Here is a 21,454-nt window from a genome sequence, read left to right on the forward strand (position 1 = left end):
AGGCAAAGTGCAGTTATCTGCACCAAAACCAAGGCAAAGTGCAGTATCTGTCATACAACAGTCAAAATTCGTCAGAAAGACAAACTACCAAATACATATAATTCAGTCCACCTTTATCTAATCAATTATAGACTTGGTAGTTATTCATAATTTGATGCTTAAACCCGACAATGAAAAACACAAAAAGCTGTTTTTCTCTCTTTTTTTTACAGATACTGCACTTTGCCTTTGTAGGGCAACAGCCCTCCATCAACATACGATGGGATGCACGCTCTGAACCGACCGGTCCAACTCTCAGGTCCACGTTGGAAACCCCGTCCAAGACCGTGACCCTGCTACTAGACTGCAGAAGCCGTGAGCACGGAGCTGCAGGATCCGATCCACAGTGTCATCACAGCTGCCTGCATTTCCACACTGTGGCAGAGTAAACAAGTCTGAGAGAGAAACAAGCGCAGAGGTGCGGGCCACGAGGAAAACCATCATCATCTACTGCACCTATCAGCCTGGCACATCTCAGAGCTATCTAAAAATATAAACTTAAGCCATGAATTACCATGGATGTTGAGCGTATGGGTGTGTGTGTGTGTGCTGAAGGTTCAGTTTGTAAAGGAGGGAAAGTGGTGTGTCTCTGTTTGTACGTGCCCACACAACCTCACCTATATAGGGGCTGGGCAGAAACTGTGTAGGATCTAATGCAGGTCTGTTTGTTTAACCTTGTGTCATCGGGCTAAAACCTGGAGCTGCACACACGATAACAGCAACTGTCTGACATTAGCTGATAATCTGACTGGAGAGAGCAGAACAACAGCAGATCTGGGAGCATGTGTTGGGGCTTGTCCACCTCTTCTCACTGATGCAAGTGCTCTCTGGATACCAACAGATAAAGCTGATACACCACGTCTGCTCTCTTATTCAATTCAATCAGCAGCAGCAGCAGCAGTGGCGGTGGCGTAATATTATCTTAAAATTTGTCCCTTACAACAAATCTTCACTTTGCAATTATACATTTTACAACTTTACATCCTCCTCATGTGAACATGTTGAGGTCGTCTGCTTCTAAAACCTAGTTTCAAAGGTTAACTTTAACGTTTCCACCGTGCCACAAACGTGCTCCGTAACCCGTAAGCTTTTGTTTGTGACAGTTAAGACTACACATACAGGTCGTAACATCGTATGTGTTATATAACGTTATCCACCGCTGGCCGCTGGTGACGACTCTCTGACCAATCAGCGGTCTGCAATGTTTACACGTCACATTTTAGTACCACTTCACCCGTTTTGGAACCGCGGCCGAGCAGTTACTAAAACAATAGTACCGGGTACCAGATTCCAGGTACTTTTACGTAATGGAAACGCAAAAAGGCCGAGTCGAGTCGTACCATACTGTACGGGTTGAAACATGGAGGCTGCGGTGGAAATTATGAGCGGCATTTCCGAAGGCGTTTAACTAAACATCCTGAGGCACTAGAGCACTGAAGAAGGAGGAGGCAATTCTGGACGGCCTGGATCAGCCACTTCATGGCACCTTGACTGACCAGGAAAGCAGCGGTGGTGGACGGCTCCTCTCTCCTTGCTGCAAGAATGAGGAATATGGTAGTGGGGCAGATAAGCAAAAATGATTTGGCCGCTCCATCCTGATCCACCCAGCTGCCCCTTCATCATCGGTCCTGCTCCATCCAGTGGTCCTGCTCCATCCGGAGGTCCTGCTCCATCCGGAGGTCCTGCTCCATCCGGAGGCCCTGCTCCATCCGGTGGCCCTGCTCCATCCAGAGGCCCTGCTCCACCCGGTGGCCCTGCTCCATCCGGTGGCCCTGCTCCATCCGGAGGTCCTGCTCCATCCGGTGGCCCTGCTCCACCCGGTGGCCCTGCTCCATCCAGAGGTCCTGCTCCACCCGGTGGCCCTGCTCCATCCAGAGGTCCTGCTCCATCCGGCGGCCCTGCTCCATCCGGCGGCCCTGCTCCATCCGGCGGCCCTGCTCCACCCGGTGGCCCTGCTCCATCCAGAGGTCCTGCTCCATCCAGAGGCCCTGCTGCATCCAGTGGTCCTGCTCCATCCAGAGGCCCTGCTGCATCCCGTGGCCCTGCTCCATCCGGTGGTCCTGCTCCATCCAGAGGTCCTGCTCCCGGTGGCCCTGCTCCATCCGGTGGCCCTGCTCCACCCGGTGGCCCTGCTCCATCCAGAGGTCCTGCTCCATTCAGAGGTCCTGCTCCCGGTGGCCCTGCTCCACCCGGTGGTCCTGCTCCACCCGGTGGCCCTGCTCCATCCAGAGGTCCTGCTCCATCCAGAGGTCCTGCTCCATCCAGTGACCCTGCTCCATCCAGAGGTCCTGCTCCATCCAGAGGTCCTGCTCCTCCATCCAGAAGTCTTGCTCCATCTAGAGGTCCTGCTCCATCTTTCTTTCTTTTTTGTGTCATTGTCGTGTGAGCTACTGGACTAATTTGAATTTCCCTCCTAGGGATGAATAAAGTATTCTCTACTCTACTCTACCCTACTCTAAAAAGCTCAGATCCATAAAAAGAGTGAAATTTAGGAGGATATTGAGATGGATGACGGCGGCTTTCAACAGGCTTAATACAACTGCACTGTTGCAAAGTCATGTTGCTGCTTTGACATTTTATTTACATTTGCTTCGCACATGGATGTGACAGCAGCGGATGTTACAATGTGCACAGCTTTGACATCATATCGGAGCCTTATGTCAGTAAATTTGAGTAAAAATACAAACTTCACTTAGGCTATCCCATGCGAATGCACCACAAGAAACACAGATGTTGGGGGGGTAATTTACAAATTACCAGACGTCCCCAGGTAATACTAATCCCATGCGAATAGGGCTTTAGCCTGCGAGGCCCAGATATCAGCACCCAGTGATGTCACTTCTCTGAGGTACATGAGGGTCGCCATGACTACGTTTGTTGTTTTATAAAACCAGGAGATCACAGAACTGATTCTATTGGGAACTGATGTGTTTTCTTCAGATATTTCAACCAAAAATAAAAAAACAGGAAGCTCTCGTTTCTGGTGGAGCGACAGAAAAAGTTCAGCAATCATCACCACAATTAATTCTATTGAGTCTGGCGACGTCGGACATCTCTGAATTTAAACTTAATTGAAATCAGTCGGATCTGTTTCAGTCTCTGGACTCTGAGCGTCTCCACAGCTGCATCTTGTCTTGGTGCTGTTTTCAGTCTCTCTTTCCACGTCTGAACTATGTTCAACTGTGACAGCTTCACTTTAACAAATAATAATAATATCTGATCTGGAAGCCCGGGCTCAGTCTTTATCCGTCATCTGTTGAGTAACACGAGCTACAATTCTTCAGCAGCTAAAGGAGCTTTCAGACCCTGATTTACTTCCTGTCATTGAGTTCTCCTGGCTGGTTATCACCGACCTGATGGAGCAGCAGCAAAATATTTAATAATCAGTCACAGATTATTCACTGTGTGTATAAAATGTCTGAAAACAGCAAAGAGGGAGGAAGACGTTGAGTCCATGTCCCATTTTAACCACTTCCACTGGAGTTTGGCCCGAGCACTGGAACTACGCGTTCTCCTGTAAGAGTAGAGAGTCCAAATTCTTTAAGAGCAAAAGGGGAAGTGCTTTTCAACCCTTAAAGGGATAGTTCAACATTTGCCCATTGCCATAATTCCTATAGTCATAGCAGTAGGTTCGTTACCTTTAATTGTCGGTGCAAGATATTTTTAGAACGGCGGAGCAGAGCCGTGAGCTGCTCAGAGCTACGCTACACGGAGGCTCATGGGATTTCTTGGTTTCCCTCATCAAACTCATCAAAAACACAATCCAACAACTCCACAACGCTCTGGTGGACAAGTTGTGACCTGCACATTCACCACGCTCAAAATTCAAACTTCAAATTTCATTAAATTCAGTTTGGGGAAAGGTTTTTCATTTGTAGATTATTCAAAAGTTAACTTCATTTACTAATGACTGTTTAAAAATTAGGTGCAAAATCAACATTAACCAATCTGATCTCAGAATCTGTTTTTGGTTTTGAACAACCCATTTTCAAGATTTGATCCAATCCATTATCCAAAATCCGTTCAGATTACTTTTGAACAACTGGGCCCAGATGTTACGTAGGCGGCCACGCCCACTGCTGTCAGTCACAGAGCTCCAATCATGCAAAGGTACAAAAAGAATGACCTCTCTTTTGTCGTATATAATAATAAAAAACTTTAGCTATTGAAAAGTGTCCATCAACATAATGAATTCCATGGAGCCGAGCTGCATGAATGTTTCATGGACTGACTGACAGAATAACACTGACTCATGGCTGCAGCTCTAAACCAGGACCTTGTACATTGTTGTGGTGCTGCAGCTTCCACATCAGAGGCCTCGGCACCGGCGCTGCTCTTTTGTTTTTACACCAAATTGACCCTGTTTGAGTAAACAGGGTCAATTTGGTGTAAAAACAAAAGAGTGCAGCAGTGAAACCTGGAGAGCTGCTGCTGCTGTTAATGCTGCTGCTGCTGCTGCTGCTGCTGCTGCATCATCACAGGAGGAAGAGGAAGAGCGCTGTTGTTCCCAGGACCCGGCTGGCCGGGGCAAACGAGGACAGAGGAAAACGCTGCCGTTCCCGTTTTCTCCTGAGCAGGTTTTTATTTCTTGTTGGTGTGTGAGAGAAGAACACACTGTTTGTGGTTTTTGTGTGTGTGTGTGTGTGTGTGTGTGTGTATATTAACAGAACAGAGTCGGAGCCAAACAGCCGTCAGAGAAACGAGGTCAGGGGTGAACACAGAAAACCATCTGTTTCATTCACTGAACCACATCAGTCCCTTCATTCCTCCTTCACAACCATGACACCTATCCATTCATCTCTCTGTTTTCCAACCCCCCCCCCCCCCCCCCCATCTCCCTTACCTGCCTCTTTAACCTCCCCTCCCTCCCTCAGGGTTATGATCTTTCTCTTTTTTCTAGTGTTTTAGGGTTTGTTTTTCAGGACATGAGGGTTTTCCTGTGTTTTTCATATTCTGAATAACTTCCCTTCATTTTCTACCTCCAAACTTTCTATCTTGCCCCCCCACACACACACAAACACACACTTACTTCCATCTCACCCCTACACTCTTCCACCTCCTAACTAAGGTTAGATCTCTCTTTGTCCCGCTGCCTGGCAACCGCTGTGTGTACCGGATGAAAAACAACGGTGCTACCAAGCGTATGCATGCTGTACATTCATGGACCTTATCTATCTCCAGAGGAATGAGAAGGAGAGGGAGAGAGGGAGAGGGAGAGCGAGTGAGGGGTCACAACAGGTCTAGGAACGGCAGCGGGGTCGAACCAGATGTGAGATTAACCCACATACACAACAACTACACAACAACACGCTGAGCCGAGCCGAGCCCACCTTACATAAAACACCATCACACTCAGCACAGGCTGCAGATTCCTGATACTTCCCTGTCGGACAGGAAGCTGCCAACTGCAGCTTGGGGGATTCAACTATTTACTTCCAGCTCATTTGGTTTTAAAGGAGAATTCCTTGTTGTTTCTGTACATAAATAAACGGTGGAGCAGTGCAGTGGTGATGTCCAAAATATCTCTGACCGTTTATTTTTGGGTAGATATTTGATTGTTTTCTGAGTGTTTGTTGTGGTTGAAAGAATTGCCCCCATGGGTTAGCGTTGTGGCTATCCCTAGCGCCGGGTAGCCATGGTGTAACTCTGGTTTGTCTGCATCAACTTTAGTCGCATTTTTTGCTCCCGCCAACACTGGGTGACCATCAGGACAACGATTTAGGGGTAAAAAATTACCGGAATTCTCCTTTAACAGGCTCTGTTAGAGGACTGGATCTGTATGATTTGAATGGTCGGCTGGAGCAGACGCTGAATGGACTCAGACCCGTGCATGCATGTGCTTGTCCACACAAAGCTCAGTGTTTAAAGCTGAGCAGACTCTGCGTCGTACGTGCCACACAGACGTTGATGTGCCGGGTCGATAACCGGCTGTAGCACGTTGCTCGGAGCGACCAGTGGTGAGAACGCTCCATGTGACAGCTGCTCCGTCTGCAGAGCTGAGCGGTGAGCCATGACGACCAGGGGGCCGAATCTTCAGATGTTCATCCTTTGTTTCATTGAGTGGCCTTAGACTTACATCTCCTCTGCTTCTTATTGCAGTAGGAGGCAGACAGAGTTAAAGGGATAGTTCACTCAAAATTGAAATTTCACTTATTATCTACTCACCCTCATGTGGACTAAGGGCTGGGAGAAGTTTCAGAGTCCTCCGTGGCTTCTCTGAGTTACAGCGGGGCTCCGTGCAGCACTGCATGTCCATATGACGGTTGCAAATGGATACAACTTTTCTTCGTCCAAAAAGACACACCAAAAAACATCCAAATACCTCCATAGTGCTCGTCTGTAATGTCCCTCTTGTATTGAAGCCCCAACATGAGAAATTGTTCCGAAAAAAATGTTTTAAGCTCGTTTGTAGCGGAAGCTCCTCTTCCTGGTCCGTCCAAATCTCTTAATTTTGCATTTCGGGGCTTCAATACAAGACGGACATTACATACGAGCAGCATGGAGGTATTTGGATGTTTTTTGGTGTGTCTTTTTGTTACGAAGACAGTTGGTATCTATTTGCAACCATTATATGGACATGCACTGCTACACCGAGACCCCCTGTAAGTCAGAGAAGCCACTGAGGACTCTGAAACTTCTCCCAGCCCTTAGTCCACATGAGGGTGAGTAGATAATGAGTGCACTTTGAATTTTGGGTGAACTATCCTTTTAAAGTTATCAGTGAACAGTGTGGGAGTGTGGGAAACGTAGGAAATCATGGAACCTCCAACGACTTCAGACAATGACGAGTGGAGTCTGCTGCAGGTTTTCTGGATGAAGCTGAACCTGGACGTTCTTCCAGCTTCACGGTGGAATCGATCAAACTCCATGTGATCCATCGATCCCGGAGCAGCTGAGATGTTTCTGTCTTTACTCTCTCTCCTCTAAACACTGAACTGAACCCGACTGAATGAAAACAAGAGACGTTTCTGCAGACGTGACTGTGACTGTCTGCTGCAAAGTTAGAAATATTGATTACAAAGCTGGAGGCAGAATAACCAGTGGGGAGCGGGGGGTTGGGGTGAAGTGTCAGACTGTGTGTTGGTATTCTGGGATGCTCGGTGAAGCAGAGCAGCATGCAGCTTGTGACTGCTGCTGCAGAGTAAACAGTCATTATCCAGCCCTTCAATTTGCTGCTTTATCACCTCTCCTGGACTTAAGCTTAATATCTGAATAATGAAAGCCAGATGCAGAGGCAGAGGACGGGGGGGTAATGGGACCGAGTTACCACCACTCAGTTTCTGTCTCACCCATGGGAGCAATGTCTGTCTGTGTGTGTTAAACTCAGACGGTGTGTGTGTGTGTGCTGTTTACGTCCATCTGACTCTGTTATCGCTGGTTTGTCTCTGGAGAAGAGTTCAGATGTGTGTTTGGTAGATTAGCGGTGTAATAAAGGCTTTGGGGTGAAGTTACATTTAAAATCAATTTGTGTTGATTTATGGACTTATGAGATATTCAAGTGTTAATATTTTCCTGCAGTGTTTTATCTGTGTTTGCAGGCAACCGTACAATCATATTATGTCATTATCATTAATCCTGATTTATTATCTTTGTATTTGACACATGAGCATGATGTAAACATAATTTATAGCTGTGCTGTGTGAGTCATTTGTAATGTTTATATAGATGATCAGGATTTTAGATAGATAGATAGATAGATAGATAGATAGATAGATAGATAGATAGATAGATAGATAGTACTTTATTAATCCCTTGGGAGGTTACCCTCAGGGTTTAATCATGAATCATGAATATAACCGTCGTTGTCCATAATTCTGCTTCTTTGCTGCTGATTCATTGACACTAACACGAACATTATTACTTTATATAACTCTGTTTTGTCTGATTGTTTGTCTATTTACTGTTTAGTTGATACTTTGGTTTGTTTGTTTGTGTTGTCTATGATTTTGTCTGTTTGTGACTGTTTTGTACATTGTTATATGTCGGATCCCTCGACAGTGAGACAGCACATCTAATAAAGAACTCATTATATTCCTGTGTGTTACAGTGTGTGTTATTTCCACAGGTCTGATGTGTTTCATGACTCTGTGTATAAATTTGCTTTGTTCTCTTGTATGAAAACTGCTCTACTACAGTTTTGTGTGTTTATTAACATCATATTGTGCAGCGTACAGAGTGCAGATGTTTTGTCGGTCGGGTCGTTTTCTGAGAAACACACCTGGATCCCGTGAACATGGACAGTTCATAGAAACCCAGACCTTGTTGCTCCCACACACTCTGAGTGTCTTCTAGAAACTCTAAAGTCTCAGATGTCGGCTGCTGGCAGGAGACACGTCGTCCTCCCTGAGGCCTCGAGCTGTTTCCACTAATATTTCCAACAAAAAAACAAAAACGTTCTTATCCTCTTTTGAATAAAAGGACAAATATATTACAACAATACAGTGCAAAAGGTTTGAGGCAGCTGTAAAAAAGAATGCTTATCCATCATGCAGCTCCATCAAGGAGGCATCTGATTGGCCCCAAATATACAGCCAACGCCATTAAGAACTATCTTGAGTATAAAGACTGAAAGTATGAATAAAGAGTAAATAAATAATAAAACAAAAGAACTATCCTCAGTGTCTGTCTGGGATCACATGAGGAGACTGAAGGATCTGAGATCTGAGGTCGTTCTCCAGGATTCTGATTCCTCTTCTGCTCATTCTCTGCATTTTGTTAGTGAACGGAAATAAACTATTAACACTTCCATTTTTGAAAGCATTCTTAGTAAACTTTACAGTATTTTTGCACAGTACTGAATATACAGTGGCATCATGAAAAAGTTTGTTAGTCCCTGTCTGCGCTCTGCTGCGTAATTACACCCAACCATGTGGGTATTCCTCTATCAGCATGTCTTAAAGAAGGGAGTCGCCTGTTGAGTAACGCACATTTCCTTATATAAAGCCTTGTTGGAATGGTGGGACGTTAGCATGTCGGAATAGCGGTATGTCTAAATGCTGGGATGTCTAAATGGTGGGATGTCTAAATGGTGGGATGTCGGAGTGGTGGGATGTCTAAATGGTGGGATGTCGGAGTGGTGGGATGTTGGAATGGTGGGATGTCGGAGTGGTGGGATGTCTAAATGGTGGGATGTCGGAGTGGTGGGATGTCTAAATGGTGGGATGTCGGAGTGGTGGGATGTTGGAATGGTGGGATGTCTAAATGGGTGGATGTCTAAATGGGTGGATGTCTAAATGGTGGGATGTCGGAGTGGTGGGATGTCGGAATGATGGGATGTCGGAATGGTGGGATGTATAAATGGTGGGATGTCGGAATGGTGGGATGTCTAAATGGTGGGATGTCGGAATGGTGGGATGTCTAAATGGTTGGATGTCTAAATGGTTGGATGTCGGAGTGGTGGGATGTCTAAATGGTTGGATGTCTAAATGGTGGGATGTCGGGGATGTCGGAGTGGTTGCATGTCTGAATGGTGGGATGTCTGAATGGTGGGATGTCTAAATGGTGGGATGTCGGAGTGGTGGGATGTCGGAATGGTGGGATGTCGGAATGGTTGGATGTCTAAATGGTGGGATGTCGGAGTGGTGGGATGTCTAAATGGTTGGATGTCGGAATGGTGGGATGTTGGAGTGGTTGGATGTCTAAATGGTTGGATGTCGGAGTGGTGGGATGTCAGAGTGGTGGGATGTCTAAAGGCAACGCGATGCTGCGTTGTCGCGTGTCGAGATTACATGTAAAGTCAATGCACAGACGCGATTAGACGCGAAATCGCGCCATGCGACGCGATGCCGCGAAAATTGCGCCAACGCCCGAGTTGAAAATATTGAACTTTTGACGCGACATCACGTGACGCCGTGACGCGACAGCCTATCAGCGTTGAGATTCTGACACAACAATACACTGCCACCGACTGCTACTCACCGGAGACAGATGGACAGGCACTCTGCAGCTGAAATGAAGCGCCTGTAACTTTAGTTGGTGTCCTGCCTGGAGATCCTGGCAACAACCCTAGCTAGCAAGTCCTCAAACTCAGCAACAGTCAGTCTGAAGTACCTTACAACGGCCGCGATACGAGCGGGGCTGAGCGGAGTTTTTTTTACCTGCTACACCCGGACCAGGACGTCAAGGATCAGCTTCACCTCGTCCATTGTCAAGCCTACGGTAAAATGAGTGCACTTTCTGTGTCTCAACACATTTTTACATCCGTCCTGTTAGCTGGATTGACAGTAGAGGGGAGGGGAGGGGGGGCGCGATGACGCGATGGCGCGAATTTACACAAAACGGTCACGCATCAAAACACGAGCGATAGCGCGACGGATTCTCATTTGTCGCGCGAAAAAATCGCCTTTGGTGTGAACACCACTTAAATGGTGGGATGTCGGAGTGGTGGGATGTCTAAATGGTGTGATGTCTAATAGTTGGATGTCTGAATGGTGGGATGTCGGAGTGGTGGGATGTCGGAATGGTGGGATGTCGGAGTGGTGGGATGTCTAAATGGTTGGATGTCTAAATGGTGGGATGTCAGTGGGGTGGGATGTCGGAATGGTGGGATGTCTAAATGGTGGGATGTCGGAGTGGTGGGATGTCTAAATGGTGGGATGTCGGAGTGGTGGGATGTCGGAATGGTGGGATGTCTAAATGGTGGGATGTCGGAGTGGTGGGATGTCGGAATGGTGGGATGTCGGAATGGTGGGATGTCTAAATGGTGGGATGTCTAAATGGTGGGATGTCTAAATGGTGGGATGTCGGAGTGGTGGGATGTCGGAATGGTGGGATGTCTAAATGGTTGGATGTCGGAGTGGTGGGATGTCGGAATGGTGGGATGTCTAAATGGTTGGATGTCGGATGGTGGGATGTCTAAATGGTTGGATGTCGGAGTGGTGGGATGTCTAAATGGTGGGATGTCGGAGTGGTTGCATGTCTGAATGGTGGGATGTCTAAATGGTGGGATGTCGGAATGGTGGGATGTCGGAATGGTGGGATGTCGGAGTGGTTGCATGTCTGAATGGTGGGATGTCTAAATGGTTGGATGTCTAAATGGTGGGATGTCGGAATGGTGGGATGTCGGAGTGGTTGCATGTCTGAATGGTGGGATGTCTAAATGGTGGGATGTCGGAATGGTGGAATGTCGGAGTGGTTGCATTTCTGAATGGTGGGATGTCTAAATGGTGGGATGTCGGAGTGGTGGGATGTCGGAATGGTTCGATGTCTAAATGGTGGGATGTCGGAGTGGTGGGATGCTTTGTTTCCCTTTTTCACTCTGAAACTGTAGAAAACTAAAATAAAAAAGTTGTGTTTCATGTTGAACTTCATGTCTTTTGGAGATCATTTCATCTTCCACTGGATGAACTGTTTTAATATTAACACACATTTTAAACCAGGGATGATCAAACTTTTGCATGATGCCTCTGTATAACCCAGTAGCAGGAGAACTACAGTTTATCTGGAGGAGGGAGGAGTTACTGTCTGAATTATTGTCTATAAAATCTGTAAATGCAACAACCCTGATAAAAGGTTATTCAGCTTTTAACCACTTATTAATATTGTAGAATAACACAAACACACACATAGGCTCTTTGTGCGTCTGCACTGTAAAAATCAAAATCTTTCCAAGAATATTTGTCTTATTTCTTGTCAAAATGTCTTATTTCTAGTTAAAACTAGTTTCTTTCCACTTAAAATAACACCTACAAATTAACTTGTTTTTAGATCATTGTCACTTGTTTCAAACAAATTTTCACTTGAAGTAAGTAGGAAAATCTGCCAGTGAAAGCAAGTTTTTTGTGCTTGTAATAAGAAAGAAAAACTTGCTCCACTATCAGATTTTTCTACTTATTTCAAGTAAAAATCTGCTTGAAAGAAGTAAAAAGTGTCTAAAAACAAACTACTCCTCATGTGATGAGTCTTATTTTAAGTACAATGAGATTAGTTTTGACTAGAAATAAGACAGATATCCTTGGTAAGATTTTGAGTTTTTGCAGTGTGCAGCTCTCTCCTTCAGGTCTTCAGTCTTCTTGTCGTTCACTGACCGGTGCATCCCTCCGGTCCAGGTTTATAGAAATGGCCTCGGAGGCCTTGAACGATGTTGAACAAGTTTCATCATTTATTCTAGTTATTAAAAGGAGCAGAGTTGTTGTGACCCTGGACCGGACCGGGCTGGCAGCGCTCCACGGGCCTTGGCTCTGGCACTCACTCATATTTCACATTCATAACCCTTTCAGGGCCGAACTCACCGGCGTAAAGACTCACAAATCATCAACTCTGCTCCGTGGAAGACACAGATCCTGAGTCAGAAGAATAACATTAGGTGAAATTGTCATGCAAACAGGTTTTTATGAGAGAATCCATTGATGAGACAAGTTTAACCCTGTCCTTCAGAGATCCTAAATCACTGCTGATGCTTCTCAGCCCTGCAGCTGTGCATGAAATATTAACCCCCCGTTTTATTCTCTCTTGGCATCAGCCGGCGGATCGTTCTTAGTCAGTGCCCAACATCTACAGGTTTTGTTTGTTTTATTCTTCAAAGCGCGACGTCTACATGCCAATAGCCTCGGTGCTAATGCTCAAATGGGAACCGTATGTGCATTCTTTGGAAAAAGAAATGAGGGGCTCAAATGAGAGGTGTTAAAATTTCTCTAATTGTATTTTCCTCTTGGAAGTGTTTCATGTAGCCAAAGTAGGCCATTAGGTCCAAAGAGAAAGGCTCAGCTGCTGGATAATGGGACAGACACTTCTGCTGTTTACCACCAGCACACTGTGTGTCTCCTCATATCTGCTCCATGTATTCGGGGAATCCTGAATCCTGCCGTCACATGGACACGACCAGCTCTGCTGATAATTACGTCTCTCTGTCTCTCTCTCTTTTTCCCAATTCAGGTTTTCCGTCATTAATATGTTGTTAGTTCAGCCACTTGTTGAACTACGGAGAGCACACAGAGAGAGTAAAACTGGAAGAATTAGCCAATGGGGGGGCTTATTCATGCCCCCCCCCACACACACACACACATCCCTGGGGCTCATTGAGCTAGACTGCCTAATATATGACAGTGTGGAAAAATGGGGCAGAGGCCAAATGAAAAAGTAGAATTACCGCCTTGTGGTTGAGCGTCTGGGCCAAACCAGCCCGGTTCGCTCTGCTCTTGAGTTACAGCGCTGAACCCGGGCCAGACGTGTCTTTGTGGAACATTATGAAGTCACAGCGAAGTTGACCGATGACCATTTGGATATGAAGTGTCATCGTTTTTTTTTTATTATTATTATTATTATTAGTATTTTATTTGTTTCATTTTGTCTTATCAAACATCTGCGTTTCATCATGTGGTGTCTCAGTGAGGTCATGCTTCTCAGGTCAAAACTGAAGTCCACGTGAAACTTACTGGTGTTAATGAGACGTGACGTTCAGGAGAGTGGAGGTGCAAAAACCTGCCTCTGTGTTCAGCTCAGTGTGTGTGTGTGTGTGTGAGAGAGGTTGTTATTTTCTTAGAGAGCTCACCCTTCTCGCCAGCCCCAGAGCGATGTAGCACTTTTCTCCGGCATCAACAATCTCCACTTCGTAGTAGTGGCAGCGGGTGGTGAGAGGCTGGCGGGCCTGAGCCAAACCCACGTCCATGATGCTCTTCCCTTTGCCAACGTACTCCAAGAGCTGAGGAGGGCAATAAACACACAGAGGGGGGGGGGGTTAATATGGTTCACATGAACACAACAGATTAATACTGATCTTCTTCGTCCTCTTCATCATCTCCAACAGCAAATTATTAACTATCGAAGCAAAAACTCATTTGTGCAACTCACATATTTTCACATTTTGGATGTTATTGCACAACCAGCAAGCACATAAATTACATGACATCACTGTAACTTCTCCAATAGAGGCCGGGGCTTTTATTCTCCTCAGCTGAACCGAACTGAACCGGCTCAGATCTGAGACACGCGTCTCTATGAGGCTTTTCATTCATTTAGTTCAGCAAAGATCAGACAAAACTCTCTAATCGACTGTTTAAAATATTAATGATATTACTGCCTGAGTCAATTTAAACAACACTTGTGCTCTGGCCTTTTGGTCCAAATCTCGTCCAAATCTCGTCCAAATCTCGCGTGATTCGCAGTAACCGCACTGACGCCGGCGCAAATCACGCGAGATTTGGACGGACCAGGAAGAGGAGCTTCGAGAAGCTTCCGCTACAAACAAGCTTAAAATATAGACTTATTTAATTTTTTTCGGGACAATTACGCAATTTGGGGCTTCAGCACAAGACGGACATTACATACGAGCATCATGGAGGTATTTGGATGTTTTTTTGTGTGTGTTTTTTTACGAAGAGCTCTGGTGTCCCTTTGCAACCGTTGCATTGAAATGCACTGCTACGCCAAGACCCCCTGTAACTCAGAGAAGGGACGGTGGACTCTGAAAATTCTTCCAGCCCTTAGTCAACATGAGGGTGAGTAGATAATGAGCGAAATATCATTCTAGGGTGAACTATCCCTTTAAGTTTAAAAAGATGATGGCAGAGTTGAGAACGGATCTCTCCCCCGTGTGAAACAAACAAAAACACAATGCCATAGAGTCAGTCGAGTAATGTCGAGAAATATCGCCAAGAAATAACGATTGATTTTGTAGAAATAGCCCAGAAATATCGGTCAATTGCAACGACGTGGTGGAGAACAATTCTGGCCTTTCCCAAAAAATTCAAAGCATGAAAAGCATGTGACATTACTATGAAATTGACCGTTAATTCACATAATTAACGGCCTGTAAATTAAAGGGTTACCCAAATTTCATCTTGAGAACTAATTGAAAAACTACTTTTAATACAAATTAAAGAGGAACTACCACCTTAACTCAGCTCCATGTGTCCCTTGTCTCTAGTTCTGGTTAAATCAATGCCTTGTAACTAGTTCCAGGGAGAATGGAGCGTCTCTTGGCTGAAAACCAACCTTGTAAGACAAGAGCCTCCGACCCGGTGTCCCAGCTCTCGTCTCCATGGCGACACCGCCACACAAACGTAACACGCTAACCCGTAACCCGTAATCTCTTGTTGATGACAGATAAGACTACACAGATATACACATGGTAACATGGTAGATGATAAATAACGTTATCCACCGCTCCATGGATTGATTTCTCACCGGCTTCGTTGTTGGAAACAGATGCAGATGAGACACCAGACCTGGAGAGTTCTGGTTTAAGTTCAGCCTCAGTGGGTTAGTTAGTTAGACCACTGGGGCCAAAGGAGCAGCAGTTTATGAAGTTTATAATATTTAAAGGGATAGTTCACCCAAAATTTAAATTTCACTCATTATCTCCTCCCCCTCATGTGGACTAAGGGCTGGGAGAAGTTTCAGAGTCCTCCGTGGCTTCTCTGAGTAACAGGGGGTCTCGGCGTAGCAGTGCATGTCTATATAACGGTTGCAAATGGATACCAACTGTCTTCGTAACAAAAAGACACACCAAAAAACATCCAAATACCTCCATGCTGCTCGTATGTAATGTCCGTCTTGTATTGAAGCCCCAAAATGCGAAATTGTCCCGAAAAGAATTAAATAAGTCTATTTTTCAAGCTTTTTTGTAGCGGAAGCTTCTTGAAGCTCCTCTTCCCAGTTCGTCCAAATTTGACGAACTGGGAATCCAATGGTATCCATTTGCAACCGTTATATGGACATGCACTGCTACGCCGAGACCCCCTGTAACTCAAAGAAGCCACGGAGGACTCTGAAACTTCTCCCAGCCCTTAGTCCACATGAGGGGGAGTAGATAATGAGTGAAATTTCAATTTTGGGTGAACTATCCTTTTAAAGCGGTAAAGCAGAAGGAGCTTGGACTCAACAGGTGAAGGAGTTAGTGCGTCCAGCTCTGCTTGACTTGACCCGGTCAAACTGAACAAACTGAACCTTCCATGGTGACGACCGTACCAACAAGTACCAACAACCGCTGCAGACTGAAAATACACTCACACACTGTTGAGTCTATTTTGGTCTTAAGCATCTAAACAGGTGAAGCTGGGTGGGTACAGGTGAGTAGGTGGGCAGCTAGGCAACCACAAAGCCTCTAGGCTCAGCCGCTTTTCCATGTGTGAGCGTGTGCACAATGAGGAATACGCCCCCGGCCTGAAAGGATAGGATGACAGACAAGGTGGGGGTGGACAAAATTACTTCTGCATTAAGCCTTTGTATATGTGTGTGTGTGTGTGTGTGTGTGTGTGTGTGTGTGTGTGTGTGTCTCTACGTCTCACTAGCCAGCCACTTGAAGGACACACCTGGTGGGAACAGCTATTCATGATCTATGTCAAAAAAAAAAGTCAAGTGTCTCAATTAAGTTATTACCATTTTCCACTTTTGTTTTTCCCTGTTGCTTAGTGATTCATCAAACTGAAAACTACTCAGAAACGAAGCTCGGGTTTCAGCCTCTGAGCTCGATGATTGATTCGACCGGTTGCTGAGAACTTGTATTTGTGTGGTTCCTGTGTAGCTATACATCATCACACGGCAGCAGACGCACTGTGGTGAATCAAAGGAGATCAGCAGGAGGAGAAGGTGAAGGTTGATAAAAGCTGCAAACATGTTCAAACTCAGGATGTTGACCTGTAGGAACATTTATCTGAGGTCTGAAGATCTAAAGAACCATCTCCGAGTAGAGCCACGTTCTGACTGGTCCAATCAAAACAGAGCAGATTTCAGAATAAAACAATCAGAGAAACTACAAATCCTGCAAAGTTGTTGGATGGTGTTGTCCAGGTGGTGAGGGGGCGGGGCTTTGTTGTGACATCACAAAGTGACAGGAAGTCCTGACGGCTGCATGGTTTTAAGGCTCAGTTTCTGAATACAGGCTGTGTGCATTTCTCTGTGGACTGAGGCTTTGATACTTTCACAGTACTAATATAGAACCTAGAGCTGCTTTATAATCACACTACACATGGACATCTACCTTTATACCGTATGGAGCTTTAACACAAACATCTACCTTTATACTGTATGGAGCTTTAACACAAACATCTACCTTTATACCGTATGGAGCTTTAACACAAACATCTACCTTTATTTTGAAGGAGCTTTAACACAAACATCTACCTTTATACTGTATGGAGCTTTAATACAAATATCTACCTTTATACTGTATGGAGCTTTAATACAAACATCTACCTTTATTTTGAAGGAGCTTTAACACAAACATTTACCTTTCTTTTTAAGGAGCTTTAACACAAACATCTACCTTTATACTGAATGGAGCTTTAACCAAAACCCTTATAACCCGTATCTTCTGGATCTATCCAGTGTGTTAAAGACACGTTCAGCAAAAACAGAGTGGACACGCACATCACACCAGTGAGGGCAGGTGCAGAGTGCAAACAATGAGCAAAATAGAAAAACAAGAGCACTCGCAGCTCTGCAGTGTCAATTGACACTGAGTCCTGCAGAGCTGCGAGTGCTCTTGTTTTTCTATTAAAGACACGTTCATCCTCATAAAACATTGAGGTGATTAGTGTGTGTTGTGTTACACTGAGGCAGGACTTGTGGTCAGATCACACAGTTCACCTTTAAAGGGATACGCCAACATTTTTTTTCGTGTCTTGCCTCACTCCCGAGTCCATGACCAGCAGATAGACACCATCCTTTCGACTGTGCGTGCAGTAACAAGGGAGATAGAGCCGTATCGCCCGTAATTAGCTTAGCTCAAACGCTGGAAGTGTATGGGTAGTGTTAGCCTGCCTCCTACCCGAAATCAGCAGTCAGAAGCTGATTTCATTTTAGCTCTAAACTCTATATATCACTTTATCCACATTTCAAACATGTTTAGGTGAGAAAGTAGCCGAGAAAGTAGCCATGTTTAGGTGAGAAAGTAGCGCTACTCAAGCTAGCCGTTGTGACCAACGCACTTCCGGTTACTTTCACAAAATAAAACACCTGTTGCCCTTTACATACAGAAAACCATGACGATAGAATTTGTGCTTTTACTTTGAAATAGGAAGCTAACCTACACTCGATGTAGCTAGCTTGAACCAAAATAAAGCGTCTTTGCTTGAACCCTCCGTTTTGACCGATCTGGTCCCGTTAGCGGCATTTGACCGCTCAAGATGCCTTACCGGAGAGTTTTGTCAGCTCTGAGACGAAGATCGGCCCGCCGGTTTCCGTTTAGAGTTGCTGAAGAGTTTCTCTGATGACTTTAGGTGGAGGCAGACTAACACTACACACTTCCAGCGTTTAAGCTAAGCTAATTAGAGACTTTAGGTGGAGGCAGGCTAACACTACCTATACACTTCCAGCGTTTGAGCTAAGCTAATTAGCGACTTTAGGTGGAGGCAGGCTAACACTACCCATACACTTCCAGTGTTTGAGCTAAGCTAATTACGGGTGATACGGCTCTATCTCCCTTGTTACTGCACGCACAGTCGAAAGGATGGTGTCTATCTGCTGGTCATGGACTCGGGAGTGAGGCAAGACACGAAAAAAAATGTTGGTGTATCCCTTTAATGGAGACTAACTGTTCACCTGAGAGCTGAAACTCTTTGCTAACTGTCAAACAGCAGCTGAACTGAAGGTTCATTTATTAGTCAGTAAACCAACTTCCCCCTGAATGAGCCCAGACACCATGAGATCAGGTGATCCCGCCACATGAAGAAGAGTTGGTCTATAAAGGATCATTACACAGACTAACGCCTGTGGCACCAGCTACTGGTTTGACAGCGTGATTGAATAAAGCTGCAGCAACACTCGGTGTGTGTTCCCTGTGGTGGAAACCCAGCAGCAGCAGCAGCAGCAGCAGCTCAGTGCTGGTCGACCTGGGCGGCGGTGATTTAACATGAAGAACGTGTGATTCAAGCAGCAACATCCTGTGACTGTGGATTATTCACCACAATGAAGCACGGAGCCAGATTTCCTCCTGGTGTCAGACTGCACACTGTTGCTGTTGTGTGTGTATTCGTATATATATAGAAGCTTTTTCCATTTCTTTCTTCATCGTGTCTTTGCAGCTTTGCAGCAGATTAACTGTTTGCAGGTGGAGAGCTTTCACCGTTAACCTCCTCCATGCTCTTTGTTCCCGTCTCCAACCTGCTGCTCTCTGGCTCCGTCATGCCTGGACAGCTGCGTGTCTTCTGGGAGACGAGGAAAAAAGTTTTTCGTGTGATGATCAGTCAGTCACACCTTTTTTTTTTTTTGCTGCTTGCTGCTGAGTAATGGAAGGAGGAGAGAGACATGAGGGCAGAGAAAGAGACGTAGCCTTGAGCGAAGCATGCCTCACTGAGATACCTTCAATCTCTCTCTCTCTTTCTCTCTCATTCCTGTATTTCTGAGTGCTGAGAATCGTGATGATGGTGTGCAAGGCCGTGTTTTGTTGTTGAGCTGCTGCCTGGGAAACAGATGTAACGCCCAGAGAGTGGTCCTGCCAGCTTCCTGTCACACCTAATGGGAACTTAAAGAAAGGTGAAACTGAAATTAGGAGACCTCCTCTTTATTATGTGAATCACATTAGTCAAACAAACTAAAACTTGATCTGACATCACAGAGCAGTCAGGGAGTCTCAGTGACTTGCCTTTGTTTTTACTGCGCCTACGTGATTAATTATTGTATTTTAATGTGCAATGACAATAAAGGCTTTCAATTCAATTCAATTCCATTCCATTCAATTAGAAGCCGGGTCTATTTTCTTTGCAACATTCTTGTGAATGTAACAAACCTGTCAAAGCCACTAGATCACCCGTTTGATCAGCTTCTAAGCTGAACCATCGGTCGAGTCCAAATCGTACCGATTACACTCCTTCTAAATGAATCCGTGCTCCAGCTCTTTCCTTGGGTCGGTCGGTTGGAGTGGCACCAAAGGCTGGAGCGCAAGTGTTGTTAAATTCACTTCAGATGTAATGTTCAGACTCTTTAAAGAGGAACTATGGAAGATTTGCACGTCAATTAATCAGCTTCAGAGTAATTGTGATTGTTGAATGACTTGTTCCAGGGAGAATGGAGGCTCTCTGCCTTCCACCGAGCGTTTCTTGGCTGAAAACCAACCTTGTAAGAAGTAAGAAGTCCCAGCTCTTGTCTCTTTACGGCATTACGACACAAACACACCCTGCAATCTGAAATATCTTGTTAATGTTAACGTCCTCTGTAGACATCGTCCATGGATTGACACATGGCCAAGAGGAGGATTAGCACTGAGTATTTACAACAGTGAAAATATACACTCTGAAACTATAGGGGGAGCTCTGTGGGGAAAAGGCAACCGGACCTGCATAGTTCCTTTAAAACAATCGATTTGAGAGTATTTCCCAATCTTTATGTGAAATGAATGAACAGCCCGTCCCAGACAGACGCCTGTCTCCGATATGAGCCGGTTTAGTTTAGTTCAGTTAAGTTGAAGCAGATCTATTGGAGAAGTTACGGTCAGTGTTTTTCTTGGGTTTGTGTCTCTGAGTATTCCTGTTGGTCCTTATCAAAGTGAATTCATGCCTCCTCTTCTTTCAGCCTCTGGTCTTAATCTCAGACATTCCTTCTTCTTCACTGCTATTTCTGTGCTTAAAAACCAGAATATGGACATAAAAATGCGACTGGTCCAGACAGGACGTGCCACTTTAATTTGTAGGATCTGTGAGTCGGCCTTGTCCTTGGAACAGAGGCTGTGGTTCTCTGCTCTAATTCATCTCTCACTTGGGTTGGACGCCCTCCAGGAGCTAAATCTGACTTGTCCATCAGTCACTGTTTGGTGCACAGGACGACCGGGATGAATGTCCTAATGGACTGAGAACCACGGAGACGACACTGCTGCTGTTTTAATGGGCCTCCAGCAAACAGGAGACGTGTGCAGTGAACGCATCAGCGATGTTTGAAACGCTGTTAAAGTTACTCGACCAAAACCGTGTCATCACTGTGTTCAGATTGCACTGAAAAAGCCATTCACTGGTTCTAATTACAAACCAGCAGAATCACTCACACGTTCAGATTTAATTTCATACCTGAGCCCTAAAACATCAGATTTAGTTAATTAGGCAGCACTTCTTTTTTTTTTTTTTAAAGACGTGAACAAATTTTTGTTTAATTTCCTCTGAAAACAAAACTCTCACTCATTTACGGAGCTTGTTTGAACGTGTAATGTGTCTCATGGTATCACGAGCACTTTGAGAGCGACTGACACTGTGTAACTGGGCCAGAAAGTTCAAAGAGGCACTTAGCTCCAAAACGATATGCAAAATCAAAACACAGCCTGTAATTACCATCGCTCTGACACAGTAAGTGAGGTGGAGCCCAGCGAACAAGTATTTACTGTTAGAAGACGAGATGATAATTGCCTGGATGCGTGCAGCAACAGTCCACCTGCAGCAGCAGCAGCAGCAGCAGCAGCAGCAGTATTAACAGCAGCAGCAGCAGCAGCAGCATTAACAGCAGCAGCAACAGTCCACCTGCAGCAGCGGCAGCAGCAGCAGCAGCAGCAGCA

The 21,454-nt window shown here is 45.3% G+C and overlaps 1 protein-coding gene across 2 annotated transcripts in view; it reads right to left on the bottom strand.

The window, feature by feature from the left end:
• Positions 1-21,454, bottom strand: part of spryd3 (SPRY domain containing 3) — a 94,869-nt gene that overhangs the window by 33,085 nt on the left and 40,330 nt on the right. For both annotated transcript variants that reach the window (XM_085782982.1, XM_085782983.1), the window contains exon 7: positions 13,529-13,678. In XM_085782982.1, the coding sequence (XP_085639108.1) occupies positions 13,529-13,678 (150 nt within the window). The remainder of the gene's footprint in view (positions 1-13,528; positions 13,679-21,454) is intronic.

The sequence above is a fragment of the Trachurus japonicus genome, chromosome 7 (genome assembly GCF_045865225.1).
Source record: "Trachurus japonicus isolate A0001 chromosome 7, Traja_1.0".
NCBI lineage: Eukaryota > Metazoa > Chordata > Actinopteri > Carangiformes > Carangidae > Trachurus > Trachurus japonicus.